We start from the raw sequence: 14023 nt of genomic DNA, 5'->3' as shown, positions 1-14023 counted from the left end.
GAATCACAGACAGACCAAAGCAGGAAATTGCAACACTTGCCCAGCCAATGTGGCTCAATGGTTGAGCATTGACCTATGAACCAGGGCACATGCCCGGGTTGTGGGCTCAATCCCAAGTGTGGGGAGTGCAGGAGGCAGCCAGCCCATGATTCCCTCTCATCATTGATGTTTCTATCTCTCTCTCCCTTCCTCTCTGAAATAAATAAAAATATATTAAAAAAGAAAAGAAAAAGGTAGTGAAAACTTTATTTTTTTTTAATAAATAGAGACTGAGGAGTTAGGCTTTGAAACAGAGATTAATTTTCCCTCATTGGGTGCCTAACTGTGTGAACTCCACGGAGGGGCCTATTAGCCCAATCCAGGCTAGCCTGGGTCCATCCTAGAGATTCTCTTTGCAAGGCTCTGGAGGAAGTCTGGGAAACCTCAGGTGGGAGGCAGCGTAGCTGACAGGTAGAAGCAGACCTCAGGGAGCCTTGGTCCAACCACAGATCTGCCCCCATTTCTAAGCTAAATAAAGCAGACCCATTTACACAGATTGGTCCCTCCCACGCAATACAGGTCTAATAGACACTGACATAAAGAGAGAGTGGTAACTACACCTGGGTAGATCAAGGCCAGTTACATACAATTTCTGACACCTACCCAAAGAGACCAGGAACCAACACAATCAGTAGTGGGTTTCAGAACACACAAGAGCTCAACCCAAATAGACACACAAACACTCAAAGACGGATCAGGGCAGGTTCCGATCCCTGCTGGGAACAACTCCACCTCAGGGGGCAGCCCCTGCACAGCATCTCCGACTTACACAGTGATAGCGATTTACCTTTATACTAGTAGACACCCAGGCTGAAGGGCTAATGATTGTGTCACTGAGCCCATCAAATCACCTCGAGACTGCATCTACACAGCAGTTTGCATGCCAGACTCATAGTCAGCTAGGCTGAAGTCAATACCACCCACAAAAGGGCCATAGCAACCAGGACCCAATTACAAGAGGAGAGCCTAAACAACCCAAACAACAAACATTCCGAGAGCACCCTGCACAGGAGATCAAAGAGATTGCAACATTCGGACACCTACCATGTGGAAGGCCACTACACAAAGACTGGGAGCAACAGTGTTCTAGGTCATACATAGAAACAAGCACAAAGAGACAGCCCAAACGGGGAAACAAAGAAACACGCCCCAAATGAAAGAGCTTTTCCAAAATTCACCACTAACGCAATCTTTTGTGTCTAAAAAGAAATGAATGAGGGAAACAGAAAGAACAAAAATAACAACCAATTATAGTAAAAGCTAACAACTATTAAGTACTTATGTCACAGGTTCAATCCTAAATGTCTTTGATGGATTAGCTTATTTAACCATCAAAACAACCCTGTCCTGTGAGCATGGAACAAGCTGACATACCTTGATGTGGAGTTGGGGGGACAAGAAGAGATAAACCAAAGAACTTATCCTATATAATAAAAGGCTAATATGCAAATTATCCCCTGGACCGGGAGTTCGACCAGGGGATGGGGATGGCCAGCCAACCGCCTTTGGCCCCTCCCCCTGGCCAGCCCTGTCCCTGATCATCTCCCCACCCTGATTGGGGGTGGGCCAGCCAACTCCTCACGTCCCCTCCCCCCAGCTGGCGCAGCCTGACAGACCCCACTTGGGGCTGGCTGGCTGGACCCCACCCATACACAAATTCATGAACCAGGCCTCTAATATACTTATATGCATAACCTATGGACACAGGCAATAGGGTAGTGAAGACCTGGGAGGGTGGGTAGGGCCAGGGAGGAAGGGGGGAAAGGAGTAGAAATGGGAGACATCTGTAATACTAGCAACAATAAAAAATATACATTAAAAAGCCAACCATGTGAAATAGGCACTATTATTGTCTTCATTTTGCAGATAAAGACACGAAAGTATAAGAAGGTGAAGAAACTTTCCCAAGGGCAGAAAATGGAACCATGCCTGGGGAGGTAACTCTTCAGCTTATATCTAAGGCATAGCTAGAATACAGACAATCCACAGTCATCTGTAAAACTGTGTAGACCTATACATTTTCCAATTCTACTTTCTTTCACTTTTCTGACATATCACCATAGGTTTATATGGTTCCTTTTAATATATTTTTTTGTACTTTAAACAGAGCTTAGAAAATTGTGAAATCATAACATGTTACAGCTGCAAAGATTTTGGAGTTCATCTACTCAGATTTTTTACTTTAGAGATGAGAAAGCTAAGATATAAGACAGTTAAAGTACATGCCTCAGGTCATCAGGCTGGTTGTACAAATATATGAACCTGAACCTAGTTCACAAGATCTTCCAAGTGTCCCTTTTTCATCCAATCAATACATCAATCAATTGAATAACTGAAGAAGCAAGCAGACAACTATTGGCATTGTCATTGCTATAGATATTCCTCTTCTTAAAAAATTAAATTGCTTCAATTTTTTTTCTAGTTGCTCTGACTTAAAACATTATTTTCTATGCAAAAAAATCTACCTGGGAAACAATTTGCTAGAGGTATTGGCAAGTGAATTAGAATAGACTTTTATGATACCTTTTCTACCAATCTGAAAATGATTTACAATACTCACATGATATAAAATTTACTATCATCAATTCTGTAGTGGAGCAACCTCTAAGAACTACAGAGTTGGGAGTTTAATAACACTTTAGAACTGTATGTTTCACACCCCCACTCTTACACTTAGACTACCAAGCCATGCTGTTTCTCATATTTCTGCAGTGTTTAAGGAATCATCTGCTTAAAGATGGTGGCTTGTCTCAGTTCTTCAGATGTCCCCTTTCCTATGTACAAATCCCACAAGGACTTGAAGCTCGGCATAAGGTTTTCTGAGGGCACCGGTGGGTTGGGGAGGCGGGGAGGGGTAAAGGGGTAGGGAGTAAACTAAATGTCGCTATCAACAAAATTACCTGCTGACTTCTTTAGGAATATATGTGAGCTGATTGTTGTTCAGATTAAGTAGGGTCAAATTTTTCAAGCCATCTGTTAAAAAATAATTTTAGACACTTTAGCTATAATTTTTAGCCATTTTTCTGTATAACTTGATTTTCCTTCTGATTTCTGATCTTGACCATGGCTCTTGGGTTGCTTGTAACAGATAAATTCTTAAACTCGCTTCAACAAGAAAAGGTGAATTTATTACAAAGTTTCACTATGCTAAATCACGGTGCCTGAGGACAGAAGTTATAGCCTAGTTAACCGAACTCAAACCAGAAAGGCACTACAATAGGCACTGGAACACATAAATACGTATTTGTGGAGGGAATGAAGTCCAAAGATTCTTCTTTACGGATGACATTCACCTACCCAACAAAATACCCCGTGGGAGATCAGTCCAATGCCCCTGCATCTGTGAATCCCACACTCAGCTCTGACAGGCCCAGCAAGTGTGCCCACCCAAGCAAACCAACACGGGCACACATAACACCATCTCTCGGCACTTGTGCACACCTGTCCCTTTGGGGGATCACCTCTCCTGCCCTGTGCCCTGTGCCTCACTGCTACACAGCACTTCTGTGAGATTGTCCATGATGACAGTTTCTTGAGAGCTGAACAGGTTGGACTCCCATTCAGCCAGCTCCTAGCAATTGCTGTCATGTGATTCCAGTATTACCTAATCTTTCTTTTTTAAAACAGACAGAAAGGTCCAGAAATCCAGCCTTTATATGAATTCTCTTGATCTGCAAATCTTGGCACTAAATTCAAACTTATATGTAATACTTTCAACAATAAAGATAAATTTAAATAAATAAATGCACTGGAGTGCAAAAAAAAAAAAAAAAAAGAAAAGAAAAGAAAAAAGGAAAGCGAGAAAGAAAAGGAAAACACAGACAAAACAGAACCAACCTATCTGTGACCCAGATTCAGCTCATGAGCCACCCATTTACAACTACTATCTTATGATTACTCAAGCCAATTAAATTGTTTTAGATTGTATCATAATCCCTAGCAAAGCGTGTATGACTGACCCAGCTTAGGACACATTTGTAACCCTGGTTCAGTCTGCTCATGTCAGGGAACAGGGTCATGTAATACATGCTGAACAATGCAGTTGGATAATCATGATCTGACAGAGACCATAATTTATGTCAATCACATAGGATTTTCAAAGTTCAACAGCCCAAAATTAAGACATACAGGAACTAAAGACATTTAGGGGCAGTGTACACAGATTACATATATTTTATAAACCTCATTTAAAGGCAACATGAGAAAAAACTTCCTTACCGAAATCCAAATTAGCATTAAATTGTTTAATACTAATATATATATATATATATATATATATATATATATATATATATATATATATCAGATTTTACTTAAATTTATTCCCTCAGTATAGCTAATAAGATATTGTCTACTTGTTTCCATTCCCTGATTTTTTTCTTATGTAAACAGTTTTCTTCCTAAGTAAAGTGTAATAGAATGCTGAATATGTGGTTTTGTATATATAATGTGCGTAAACATTGATAAGTATTTGTCACAGTTTTTTTAACCTTCACCTGAGGATATGTTTTTATTGATGTTAGAGAGAGAGAAAGGAAGAGAGAGAGAGATCGAGAGAGAAACACTGATATGAGAGAGACACATAGATTAGATTGGTTGCCTCCCTTACGTACCCTAACAGAGGCTGGGAATTGAACCTGCAACCCAGGTACATGCCTTTGACTGGGAATTGAACCCAACACCCATTGGTGCACAGACCAACACTCTAACCCCTGAGCCACACCTGCCAGGGCTAAACCTATCATCTTGATCAAAGACTGTGACTTAGTATCTGAGACAAAATAAAAAGTATAAAGGAAAAGGAGAGCTGTGGAAAGCTTTCTTTGATTTGATTTTCTACTAGTTTTCACTTGGGCACAAAGAAAGGGCCCATAGATTCAAGAGTATAAACAGACATGAAAATTCACTATACTCATGCTTACTTAGGTCTACATCTAAAGAAATATAGTACAATAGTTGGGGAAAAAGTACCCAAAATTTCAAAACATGTAAAGTTCCTTTTTCCTTTAGTTCTAAATTGTTAAATATAAGGGGATTAAGTTTGAGACTATAATACTGCTTTTCTTTGACTAACTTACCACATACTCCAGATGCAAATCTATTAATCCTATTTCCAAATAAATGGAGCTTCGTCAGGGATGTGAGGTATTTCACCTCTTCTGGAACTTCTTCTAAAAGGTTGTTTCCCAGATTTAATACTGTCAGCTGCAAGCATAAAGAGATTTAATGGACTCAGACATTATCTACCTTCAAATGAGAAAAAAGAAATAATTAAGTCCCTTTGCTGAGATCCACATAACCTAAGAAAACTTCAGCATAATCACAAACTATTATTTTACACATCTCTAAAATAATTTTTATAAATAAAGTTCATTTAGTGCATGTTCAAACACTTTATGCTAATTAAAGCACACTTTAATTTTCAATTAAAGCACTTCATTAAAATTGTATCACAAACCATTCCAAGGGTATTTAAAAATGCAGTTAATGGTTCATTTACAACTCACTTGAACAGCTCAAGAATACCCTAGCATTGTGACCTGTAGACTCCAAACCATTAAAAAAATCAGCAAAGGAGCTAATTCCCTGAAGTCAGAAATATTGCCAAAGATCTGAGGTTCTCCTGTCATACTACTCCCAAAGGAAGCATTAAATTCAGGTGGAGCAAGAGGTGAGCACATGGATAACAGAGGCATGACTGCAGTGGGCCAGGTGGGAGAGGAGGATGGCTTGGGCGACATCTTTACCTAGATCCTTTTCCTGCTCTGCTCTACTCTGCTTCCTTCACACCCTATGGGTTTCTCCTGATAGTACAGCCTCAGTCAATCACAAAAATCTATGACTCAGGCTCTCCAAGATATATAGTGTCACAGAAACCAAGAGAAAAGAAAAGGCAGCTATTTTAAGAAGGTAACTATGGATCAAATCCTGGAGAAAAGTAAAAAAAAAAAAAAAAAAAAGCAAAGAAATAACCATTGGAATTAGCAATGTTAAACATCAATAGTGACCTTGTCAACAGGAGTGAAGTGTTGGAAAGGAAACTCTGTTTGAGGTGTGCTGTCAAGAAAAATTGAGAAAGCAGACAATTATTTGAAGAACTTTTTCTATAAAGGGACACTGGAAAATTAGGAGGCAGCTGGAGGGTTTGTTTTTCCCTAAAATAAAATACACTTCACTTTGCTATATGCTGATGGATATAAACCGGTAGAGAATGAGTAACTACTAATACAAGGAGAGGGATAATTGCAGAAATCAAAATCCTTTAGATTTTAAGAAGATAGGTTCCAAAGTGTAAGTAGGACCTTTTCATCTGGGGAGTTAAAAGGAAGGTAAAGGAAAGGTGTGTGCAGATCAGAACACTGGATCGATTTGGTGATGGGAGCTCCTGACTGATAGTGTTTGTTTTTCAATGAAATGTGAACCAAAATTTGCTGAGAGGAGGAGATGTAAGAGGTTTGATGAAATGTAATTTTGAAGATCAATCTTGGGAAATATACTAGGATAGCTGACAGCCAACAGTTAGCTCCCAAGATGATATAAAGTAGATAGATAACCCAAGATAAAGCACTTCTCTGGGTGACACATCCTATATAATAAAAGGCTAATATGCAAATCAACTGAACGGTGGAATGACCGGTCGCTATGACAGACACTGACCGCCAGGGGACAGATGCTCAACACAGCAGCTACCCCCTGGTGGTCAGTGCGCTCCCACAGAGGGAACACCGTTCATCCAGAAGCTGGGCTCACGGCTGGTGAATGCAGTGGCGGGAGCCTCTCCCACCTTTGCATCACTGCTAAGGATGTCCAACTGCTGGCTTAGGCCCGCTCCCCACAGGAAGCAGGCCCAAGCTGACAGTCAGACATCCCCCGAGGGTTCCCAGACTGCGAGAGGGTGCAGGCAGGGTTGAGGGACTCTCCCCCGCCTCCCCCCCCCCCCCGAAGTGCATGAATTTCATGCACCGGGCTTCTAGTTAACTATATAGCTCTTTGGCTAAAAAGGCTACCATGTGAAATTCTGAGCAACACCACCAAGAATATGACATTAGATGATGAAGAGAGTTCAACTGATAACCTCAACATTTAAAGGATTTCAGTTAAAACTAAGATGAAGTCAATGGAACTGGGATGATTCTTGATGGAATAAGATCAATAAAAAAAGATTCACTGATAACCTTCAAAGTCATAAAGGTATCTGAAAGACCAGGTGGTTATCCTCTCTCACCGTGGCAAATATGTCAGAGCTCCAGCATAGCTTACATAAACTATACAGAAAGGTCCAGAGACACCTTAGCAAAAAAAAATGAGTTGCCTTTGAGAAATACCTCAAGACCCAATCTAAATGTTCCATTACTTTAATCATGTTTGTTATATGTGTACTGTGTACCTGGGTACTATTCTAAATACTACAGTTAAAAAAGACACATAAAATTCCCTCTCTCATAGTGCTTATACATTGGGAAATGAGACAGACAACTAATAAGTACACAAATAATTTCTGTTAGTGCTAAGTGCTACATATAAAGGAAAGAAAACAGGATAATGGAATGGAAAGTAACTCGGGCTGTCATTAAGGAAGACCTCTCTGAGGAGGTGATGTTTGCAGGAAGGCAGTGAGACGGATGCCTTGGCAAGGCTACTCTCAATGCTGTTTTACTCACAAGGCTTTCAGAAATAGCAAGCATCCAGAATGAGCAGGACAGTGTTGCATTAGTAACACTCTCTAAGGTTATGGGCAGTCCCCAAGGGTAGACTTTAGTCATATAAGAGACATCTACTTGGGTTAATTTAAAACCTACATTACTTCAATAATTGTATATAGAATGAAGTTCTGCTGGTGTTTTCAGAGTGTAACTCTTCTATTCCTTGAATGTGGCATATTGCTATAGATTGAAATACACCATGGCTATTAAATAGTTTCTCATGGACTCATAACCCAGAGAAAAATGAACTTTTAGAAGTCATCTAGTGTATCATATAAAATGCAAATGGGCAATTATATATCTTCCTCATGACACAATAATGGGTAGCTTTTTTATTTTGCTAGAAATTTTTATTTATTTTTCTATATTTAGGCTCTCTGAAACATCTACCCAATTTTCCCCACAGCAATCATAAAAGTAGTTTCACCCCCCATATAACAGTCTTTCAAAATGTTAAAGATTGCTATCATATTTCCCCTAAATGTGTTCCATTCTTCCTTAACCAATTTCCTCAGGACATAATTTGCATACCCCTCACCATCCTGGTCACTCTCTAAGTTTTGTAAGAAAACATGGCACCTTGGCTGAGACAGGGAATGTGGTCTCAGTATAGATGCTGGTGAGATCACAGAATCTCCCTCAGGTGGATGACTATACTTATACTAGAGGCCCAGTGCATGATTGAATCATGCACGTGTAGGGTCCCCTGAATGCTTTCGCTTTTGATCACGGGGGAGCTGGGTGCCTGTCCGCTGGTGCACCAGGCCTTTCAGAAGCCTCCGGCGCTGCGGAGGCTTCTGAAAAGCCTGGTGCTTGAGCGGACAGGCACCCAGCTCCCACGCTTTCGCTTTCGATTGCTGGTGCACCAGGCCTTTCAGAAGCCTCCGGCGTGGCGGAGGTTTCTGAAAGGCCTGGTGCCTGAGCGGACAGGCACCCAGCTCCCACACTTTTGCTTCTGATTGCAGGGGAGCTGAGTGACTGTCCGCTCAGGCACTCAGCTCCCCCGCATTTGATGGTCCGTGAGGCGGGACGTCAGCTCGCTGCCCCAGAGGCCCCTTCTGTGCCGCAGCACAGCCATGGCACAGACGCTGAGCTCGTGCCGCTGCTGGCGACGCAGCTCAGCATCCCGCTGGCCCAATCAGCTACCCTGGCCACCCCGAGTCCCCCCGCCCCCGCGCCTCCTGGCCAATCATGGGCATAGCGAAGGTACGGTCAATTTGCATATTTGTCTATTATTAGGTAGGATTAATGCAGCCTAACCTGGCATCCACTCTGATCAGCAGGGCACATTGTTGGTACATAATTAATTTTGTCTGTGACAACAAAAACTGCTAAGTTAACAGTCAAGGAGATCACTCACATCCAAGACTTAGACAATTGAGTTATTTTCTTAACTTAAATGCAGTTATCCCTGAAAAAATTGCATCGTGATGGTTTGGACTCAAAAGACATCTCAAGTGAATGTGATGTTGTCACTTGAAATTCAAAATCTAAAACCGGACAAACCAGTTCTGTTTTTCCCATCTGCACTTTGGCTAACACACCCATCGTTCTTGTAATCCTATGGTAGCCCCACTTTGAAATCACCTAGGACTTCTTTTTCTCCACCTACATTCAGTCAACAAATTCCATTCTCAAAATTCCTTTTAGATGCAACTTTCCAGCTATATCTCATTGCAATCACTCTAATAGTAGTAATCATCACTGCCTAAACATAGCATTACATAGCTGAAGAATGCAATACAATGGAATGTGCTATCATTTAAATTCCCTTTAATCAACCCTGTTGGATTACATATAAACAGCTGCCCAAATAATCAGCTGACGAGGGATTTCTTTACCCAATATTTCCTTAAGTGTTTTCAACCTCTCTGTAGTTTTTTTGGCATCTGTGTATACTTGCCTTAAATAGTGTCTATCCCAACTCCTCCTAAATTTGATTTATCTGATTACATTGGCCCACTCATACCTCTAAGTTGTAACCTATCTGTGGCCTGCCTTGAAATAAATATGTGTGTTCTCTTACATCTTGGATGTGAGATAAGCATCTCAGTGTCCACTGATGCCTTTGGATAATGAAATCTAGGTTTAATGTGTAGCAATCTTTCTATACGTAGGAGAGGACAAGAAGTTTGAGAAGAAAATGTATTGATTGGTTTATTAATGACAACACTAACATTTAAATAGTATTTAATATGTACAATACAAAGCAGCCTTATACATTGTCTCATTGGATCTCACAATACCCTTGATTTTACAGAAAAGGATCTGTGGTCCAAGCTACCATATATGGTGAAATAACATACCTTCACGCTATGGCCTATACTCCTAACTTCTACACTACACTATCTATAGCAATGTGCTGTATATTTTCAAAAGAGATTTTCTATTGCTCCGAATTATCATATAACCCTAGCCGGTGTGGCTCACTTGGCCAGAGCACTGACCTGTACACCAAAAAATGGCGGGTTTGATTCCCCATCAGGGCATATACCCAGGTTGAGGATTTGATCCCTGATCAGGGCACATGCAAGAGGCAACCAATTGATGTTTCTCTCACACATCAATGTTTCTCTTTCTCTCTCTCTCTCCCTCTCTAATCAATAAAAAAAGAATGATCACAAATAAGCACATACATACACATAATACATTCATACACTAATCATAATAGCAACAATAATTGACTGAAAAGTTTCTATGTGCCAGGCATTGAGCTTTATATATACTAACATTTGATTTAATCCCCAAATATGAAGACAGGGACTGTTGTTTTTATTCACACCTGTATCCTCAGAATCAACATAGGCACAAGAGGATTAATTTGTTAAAAGAATGGCTATGTAAACAAATAAGAGGTGGGGATAATTCATGTAGTGTTCAAACCTGCCATCTTTAGGCAACACAGTTTTGTTTTTAGGTACTATAAATTGACCACCACACCCTTGTAAATCTCACACTAAGTGTATAGAATAAAATAACAGAGCTGAAAGTAACCTCAAAAGAGACCTCATGTTATAGATGTAGTCCCTGATTGAGTGACCTTGACAAGTGACTTAACCTATTCTTGAACCGTGTTTTATTAACAATGTAAGGGCAATAACTTCCTTAAAAATGAACAGAGTTCTTAGCATTGTGCCTGGTTCTCACTAAATTGTTGATGTTGTTATTCTATTGGATACCATTTTGTGAGTGCAGAAATTTAAAAGTATCTTTTTTTGTTTTAGAAACTTAAAAATATCAAGACAATATGAATGGTGCATTCTGTGCAAAATATGGCCAAGATCAGTATATTGGGGCCAACTGGACTTCCTCCAATGACAAAAAAATATTAGTCCAAAAGGCAAGCATAATATATATATATATATATATATATATATATATATATATATATATATATAAAGTGGTAGCAAGATATCATTATTAACAAAGAGTATGGCCTGTAGCAACACAGGCAAGAGTTCAAACTAACATTTCAAGAATCCATTTAGGCCCTAACCAGCTGGGCTCTGTGGATAGAGCGTCAGCCTGCGAACTCAAGGGTCCCAGGTTCGATTCCGGTCAAGGGCATGTACCTTGGTTGCAGGCACATCCCCAGTGGGGGGTGTGCAGGAGGCGCCTAATTGGTTTCTCTCTCATCGATGTTTCTAACTCTCTCTCCCTCTCCCTTCCTCTCTGTAAAAAATCAATAAAATATATTTAAAAAAAAAAAAAAGAATCCATTTAGGGATTTTATAGAAAACTAGAGGCCTGATGCACAAAATTCATACACTCAGGGGAAGAGGGGGGGGTCCCTTAGTCCGGCCTGCACTCTCTCACAGTCTTAGGCCCGTGGAGTGGGCCTAAGCCAGCAGTCAGACACCCTTAGCACTGCCGCAGAGGCGGGAGAGGCTCAGGGCTTCTGGCCAAGTAGTGCTCCTCCTGTGGGAGCGCACTGACCACCAGGGGGCAGCTCCTGCATTGAGCATCTGCCCCCTGATGGTTAGTTCCGCTGTTCAGTCCATTTGCATATTGACCTTTATTATATAGAATTGTTAGAATAAGAATTCTTGTATCTTTGAACTATGACATACAAATCACCAAGTTAACAAAGACCACAAGGACAGTGTGTAGCAGAGGTCATTCATTAGTATTTCCGCCAAATGCCATAACATGCCCTGCCCGCTTTCTCTGCTTTCTCTTTAGCACTGATCCCTTTCTCACATCCTATTTGTTTTGCTTATTTGTTTCTTATATCTCATCTGACTAGAACGTAAGGACTTAAGCTCCATGAAGGCAGGGATTTTCATCCATCCTGTTTGTTGATGAGTCACCAGTTCCTAGTGCCTGAGACACAAATGGTGCTCAATCCTTTGTTTGGATTCAATAAATGAAGGCAGAGTTGAGGCCCAAGGAGATTAAGTGTCTTATATTTAGCTGGTAAGTGGCTAACCCAGTTAAGGTGTCCAGGGCTCCAAATTCACATTCAGGGTTCTTTGCAGCTTTCTAAACTTTCTCATTTCTTTTTAAACCATAATGTACTACTTTATTTTTATTTTTTGGTTAATCTTCACCTGAGAATATTTTGTCCATTGATTTTTAGAGAGAGTGGAAGGGAGGGGGAGAGACACAGAGAGAGAAAAACATCAATGTGAGGGAGACACATTGATTGGTTGCCTCCACCAGAGGATTGAGCCTGCAACTGAAGTATGTGCCCTTCACCGGAATCGAACCCGGGACCCTTTAGTTCACAGGCCAACATTCTTTCCACTGAGCTAAACTAGCTAGGGTGTAACTTTCTCTCTTCTTAACCTCTCATCTGCCCTTTTATTAGCAAATGTGAAAATGACTGAGCAGTATTTCTCAACTGTGTAAATAATCTATATTCATCTGTTGAGTGTTTCCAGCATATTTCATACAAGACTAGAGGCCCAATGCACAAAATTCGTGCAAGAGTAGGCCCTTGCAGCCCTGGCTGCCTTGTGGCCCAGTCCCCCGCCCACTGGTAGTTCCAGGTCATTCCACCGTCCAGTTAAATCAGCATATTAGCTCTTTATTATATAGGATGGTTCTAGAACTCCCATTATAAAGGGAATTTTTTTTTCAAATTCCACAACCTTGGAGACTATATATAAGAAAAATTATGAGTTCATGAACAGCTAAACAATGTCATTGCCTTAAGTAAAGGGCGGGCTCAGCTCAGCCCTTACTTTTAAATAAGAAATCATACCTTACTTTTAAAAATGAATATAACTGATTTGAAACTACTTCAAAAGAAATGAGTGTCCCTTCCTTCCCATTCCCTGACAATACTCCATTTCAAAGTTCAGCCTGCTGTAGCTGGTCGGTGTGGTTCAATGGTTGAGCATCAAACCATGAACCCAGAGGTCCCCGGTTCAATTCCTGGTCAGGGCATATGCCTGGATTTGGGCTTGAATCCCTGTGTGGGGGGGCGTGCAGGAGGCAGCCAATGAATGATTCTCTCTCATCATTGATGTTTCTTCTCTCTTCCTCTCTAAAATCAATACAAATACTTTGAAAATTTCAGCCTGCTGTAGGAAACTAAAAAGAAACCCCCTTCCAATACCCCATATGTCTCTTCATTCCATAGGCAAAAGCTTCAGGAGAGTCCCCAGGATGCACAGCTTTTTAAGGATCCTCAAATGCACTTTCAGGTGGAGCCCCCAAGGTAGACAATTAGATCTAGACTCCTAAGCCTTTCCAGAAGACAGCCTCCAGAAAGATGAGTATGGCAGATACCTAATCCTGAGTCCAGATGTGCTCCCAAGAAAACATGAACAAAATGAAACTTCTTCCACTACCACATGGAATTCCTAAGGGAGGACACCTCCAGGTGCCTCTCTAACAAGGATCCACAGGATGTCTTCAAGAAACCAAATCTCCATATCTCAAAGCCTATTGTTCTCTCACCTCTTTGACCCTTAATCCCAGAAGATAAACTCGTCCTCACCTGGGTCAAGGTGCTTAACTCTGAGCACACGCTGGAGATTAGGTTATTCTGAAGGTTTAGAACCTTCAGGCCAGGCAGGTTTCCTATTGTTGAGGGTATCTTCCTCATCTTCTTCCCATTCAAGGTAATGGTCTTCGTGGTTTTACCACCCTTTACTGCTCTAACGAACAACTTTTCTTCCATGAAGTTGGAAGAGCGATAGAAAAAGGATACGTCACACATTAGGAAATAAGTTCCTTATTTGGTATCTTTACAATCTCTAATTGCAGAATTGTTGTTGTGTCATGGAAACAAAAACATTCTGAGATCTACCATCCAGAAGGTGGGAGGCATC

General features: G+C 40.9%; 1 protein-coding gene across 2 annotated transcripts in view; it reads right to left on the bottom strand.

The window, feature by feature from the left end:
• LRRC69 (leucine rich repeat containing 69) overlaps window positions 1-13872 on the bottom strand; it is a gene marked incomplete at its 5' end in the record, with an annotated part of 29412 nt that extends 15540 nt beyond the window's left edge. For both annotated transcript variants that reach the window (XM_079796367.1, XM_079796368.1), the window contains 3 exons: window positions 2940-3012; window positions 5118-5244; window positions 13690-13872. In XM_079796367.1, the coding sequence (XP_079652493.1) occupies window positions 2940-3012; window positions 5118-5244; window positions 13690-13872 (383 nt within the window). The remainder of the gene's footprint in view (window positions 1-2939; window positions 3013-5117; window positions 5245-13689) is intronic.
• Between the last annotated feature and the right edge of the window lie 151 nt (window positions 13873-14023).

Source organism: Cnephaeus nilssonii (genome assembly GCF_951640355.1).
Source record: "Cnephaeus nilssonii genome assembly, chromosome: 18".
In the NCBI taxonomy this organism is placed as follows: domain Eukaryota; kingdom Metazoa; phylum Chordata; class Mammalia; order Chiroptera; family Vespertilionidae; genus Cnephaeus; species Cnephaeus nilssonii.
Note: the sequence above shows the minus strand (reverse complement) of the source record. Positions and strands in the feature narration are given on the sequence as shown.